The 3,887-nt window shown below is 46.5% G+C and overlaps 1 protein-coding gene across 1 annotated transcript in view; it reads right to left on the bottom strand.

The window, feature by feature from the left end:
- The window catches only part of CFAP221 (cilia and flagella associated protein 221), an 86,482-nt gene that overhangs the window by 78,350 nt on the left and 4,245 nt on the right, over nucleotides 1-3,887 (bottom strand). Inside the window, exon 3 of the mRNA XM_006769666.2 lies at nucleotides 2,901-3,001. Within this exon, the coding sequence (XP_006769729.1) occupies nucleotides 2,901-3,001 (101 nt within the window). The remainder of the gene's footprint in view (nucleotides 1-2,900; nucleotides 3,002-3,887) is intronic.

Below are 3,887 nucleotides of genomic sequence, written 5' to 3'. Positions count from 1 at the left end.
CCCCCCCCCCCCCCCCCCCCCAGTAAACCAGATCGCCTCTGGCTTCCAAATACGCTGCGAGCTTGCTCCCCTGCACCTCTCTTCATGACTTCCTCTTTCCAGAGTGTGTCTGCCCCACTTCTCACTTTGCTTTTGGACTATCCCAAATGGCTTCTCCGCCCAAGCCTGTTTTACATCATGACCAGTAAGTGAATGAAAAGATGTTCGACATCATTAGTCCTTACGGAAATGCAAATAAAACAACACTGAGCTGAATGGTGGCCCCAAAAAATATGTGCACACCTAATACCCGAACCTATGAAAGTGACCTTACTTGGGAAAAGGGTCATTGCAGATATGATTAAGGTAGGACCTGGAGATAAGGTCATCCTGGATTACCCAGATGAGTCCTAAGTCCAATAAAAGAAGCCCGTTTCAGTGACAGAAGATGCAGGGAATCAGAAGAGAAAGTCACGTGCAGATGGAGTTATGTAGCCACAAGACAAAGAACCTGGAGCACCACGAGCTGGAAGAAGCAAAGGAAGATGCTCCTCAAGAGTTTTGGGGGGAGCACAGCCCTCCTGACACTTTGATTTTGGACTCTGGCATCCAGAACAATTTTCTGTCCTTTAAACCCCTAAAATTGTGGTGATTTATGGAGCAGCACAGAAAATTAATATTGCATTCCTTGATAGATAGCCAAAAGAATGTCTACCCCAAACATGTACGTGATGTTCATAACAGCATTCATTCTCCATAATAGCCCCAAAGTACAAACCCAAATGTCAATCCGTGGTGGATGAATGCATAAAAAAATGTTGTATACCATATAGTGGAATATTATTTAGCCATAAAAAGCAATGGAGTATTGATATATACTACAAGCTGAATGAGCCTGGAAAACATGCTAAGTGAAAAAAGCTAGTCACAGAAGACCACATGTCCTACCGTTCCACTTATACGAAATGTCCAGAATAGGCAAATCTATACCAACAGAAAGCAGACTGTAGCTGTCTAGGGTAGGGGTGGAGTGGTAGGGTGATGAGGAGAGTGAGGGGGCTAGGGATGGGTGGGGAATTGTTTATTCATCATAAACAATGAATATTTATGAATGATATTCATTTTAGATCTATCCTACTATGATCTAAACAGCTAACCAGGAAAAGTAAGCCCCAGAATGTATTCTTGACCGTGGTCTTTGATGCCATGTTCTAAGAAATGTGCCCCTATAGCAGTGGTTCTCAACCTTCCTAATGCCACAACCCTTTAATACAGTTCCTCATGTTGTGGTGACCCCCAATTTCATTGTTACAAATTGAACATAATTAAAGCATAGTGATTAATCACAAAAACAATATGTAATTATATGTGTTTTCCGATGGTCTTAGGCGACCCCTGTGAAAGGTTCGTTCGACCCCCAAAAGGGTTGCGACCCACAGGTTGAGAACCGCTGCCTTATAGGCTGATGGGTGAAGTTCCTAGTCACAGTTTCAAATCCTAATCCTTTTCCTGAGAGGAGACCCTTGGCACCTAGCAGGCTCCTCTCCTGATCTACCCTCTCTCCCCACTTCAGTGCATAAGGACTCATGGGAACCGCCCCTCTGCTCACTGGGGCCTATGACGAAACCTACCCCACTCCCCGAGGAGCTTCACCATTGGTCAGTGTCTCTCAGATTCTCCTCACGCGGAGCATCTAACACAGCAGTCAGAATTCTATCTTAAAACGATCCAAGTGAAGACATGGCTTTTGCCCTGGCTGATGTGGCTCAGTTGGCTGGATATTGTCCTGTGCACCAAACGGTTGCCTGTTGGATTCCCAGTCAGGGCACATGCCCATGTTGTGGGCTCAATCCCGGCTGAGGGGCGTGCAGGAGGCAGCCAATCAATGTTTTGCTGTCACATTGATGTTTCTCTCTCTCTGTCCCTCTCCCTTCCTCTCTCTCTATAAATCAATGAAAAATCTTTTTTTAAAAGACATGGCTTTTAAGAATTCACTACATTTAAAAGAAGAGACTCTTGTGGTGACTGGGGACAGAGCCAGAGGTGACATCACACAAAGCCAGTTCTCAGAGGGCCCACATGAGCAGAGCCCACCTCCACCCACTCCAGCACATGCTCAGAGGCCTGTCTGGCTCAGTTCCAAGGCCCAGTTGGAGTGATTCTCATGTGTTGTTCTGTGTGACTTCAGGGGACTGTGCTGGAGGCAGATCTGAATGCTGTAGTCACCCATAACCCACTCCAGTCTGAACATCCAGGTCACTGGAGAGGACGCAGCAAGGACTGGCCCTCGGTGTGGCTCTGTGGTGTACTGCAGTCACTGCAGGCTCCCACTGTCCCTTTCGAGGCCTGTTCAGTGGAGCTGGCCCCTGCCGTCCAGGTCTGGCCAGAATGACTGATTTAGGCATGGGCATATGACCTGGGCAAAGGAAACAGGACCCTGGTCGGGGCCTCTTAGGGGAGGGACCTGCTTTCCCTGCTGGTGTAGGCACCATCAGGTGGGCACTGGCTTGGAGGAAGGCAGCCTAAGAGTCTGCCTCCACCACTTCGTAGCTCAGTGTGTTTGAGCCAGCTATTTAACTCTGGAATCTTGGGTCCGCATGTATATAGAGTAACATTACAGCACCCACAGAGCTGGCATAAGGACTGAATTGAATTTGAGGGATGCAAAGCGCAGTCCCCTGCCTCTAGGAGTCACTCAGCAACAGCACCTACATGTACGGGGTGCTGGGAGGAGCCGCTGGCACCGGCACAGCAACGGGTCCAAGGACACGTGCAACTTCAGCATCTCTTGTCCTTGAACGACCTTTCTGGCCCGATTTACACCTGCACTTCGCTGCTCTTTAGGCGAATGAGCACTATGAATGCAGAGAGTTCACACCGTTCATTGTTACGATTAATTATCCCGCTTACACAGCACCTACCAGAATCTGCTGCTGCTGTTTTCCTACTTGATAGCCTCCAAAATGCAGGATGCCCGGCTTTGCTTGTAAGACCTTATTGCTTAGAAGTTTTGTATAAACCTCTGTAAAAACAACGCAGGTAAGGACATCGTGAGATGAGACATAAAAGAATATATTAAATGAAAGCAGATCCTATGAACACGGCTCTTTTTAGTTAAGGATATTTCCAGCACATGAAGGCCTCAGCTGGAGGGTAGAGCTGTCAACAACATGAACGGTCTGTTTCAGATAAACTGTCGCGCCTCTCCTACTTTTACACATGACTCGGGAGAGATCATCATCACAATACGAATCCATGTGTACCATGTTACCTATTAAAATAATGTGCCCTTTCCCAAGCCGGTTCGGCTCAGTGGATAGAGCGCTGGCCTGCGGACTGAAGGGTCCCATGTTTGATTCCAGCCAAGGGCCGGTACCTCGATTGCAGGCTTCTCCCTGGCCCGAGCCCTGGTCAGGGTGCATGCAGGAGGCAACCAAACAATGTGTTTCTCTCACATCGATATTTCTCTCTGTCCTTCCCTCTCTTTTCCACTCTCTCTAAAAATCAATGGGAAAATATTCCTGGGTAAGGAATGAAAATAAATAATAAATAAGTAAATAAATAAAATAATTTGCTCTTCACGTTTTGTACAAGTCTCTGCAGTAAAACACGAGCTCACAACGTGCACACGCCTGTCTTTGCTCTGCGTAACACTGTGCGTACTTATTGTGCAATGAACGCTCAGTTTACAGAATCTAAACGCCGTTTAATTGTGTTACTGCGTATTTAACTGTTATTGTTTTCCTCTGAATAGAACTACAATGTGACACAGAGAAATCTTTTTTAAATGGATGTTATGCAATATCTGTTACTTGATGTAATCTTAAGGCTCTGAATAATCATCGCTCTGGACAGTAAAGTCTCAAACTATCACTGTAATATAAATACCTAACTCCCCGCGCCCCTCA

This window comes from Myotis davidii, unplaced genomic scaffold (genome assembly GCF_000327345.1).
Source record: "Myotis davidii unplaced genomic scaffold, ASM32734v1 scaffold3, whole genome shotgun sequence".
NCBI lineage: Eukaryota > Metazoa > Chordata > Mammalia > Chiroptera > Vespertilionidae > Myotis > Myotis davidii.
The sequence above is the reverse complement of the archived record's forward strand: the minus strand, read 5'-3'. Positions and strand labels throughout refer to the sequence as shown.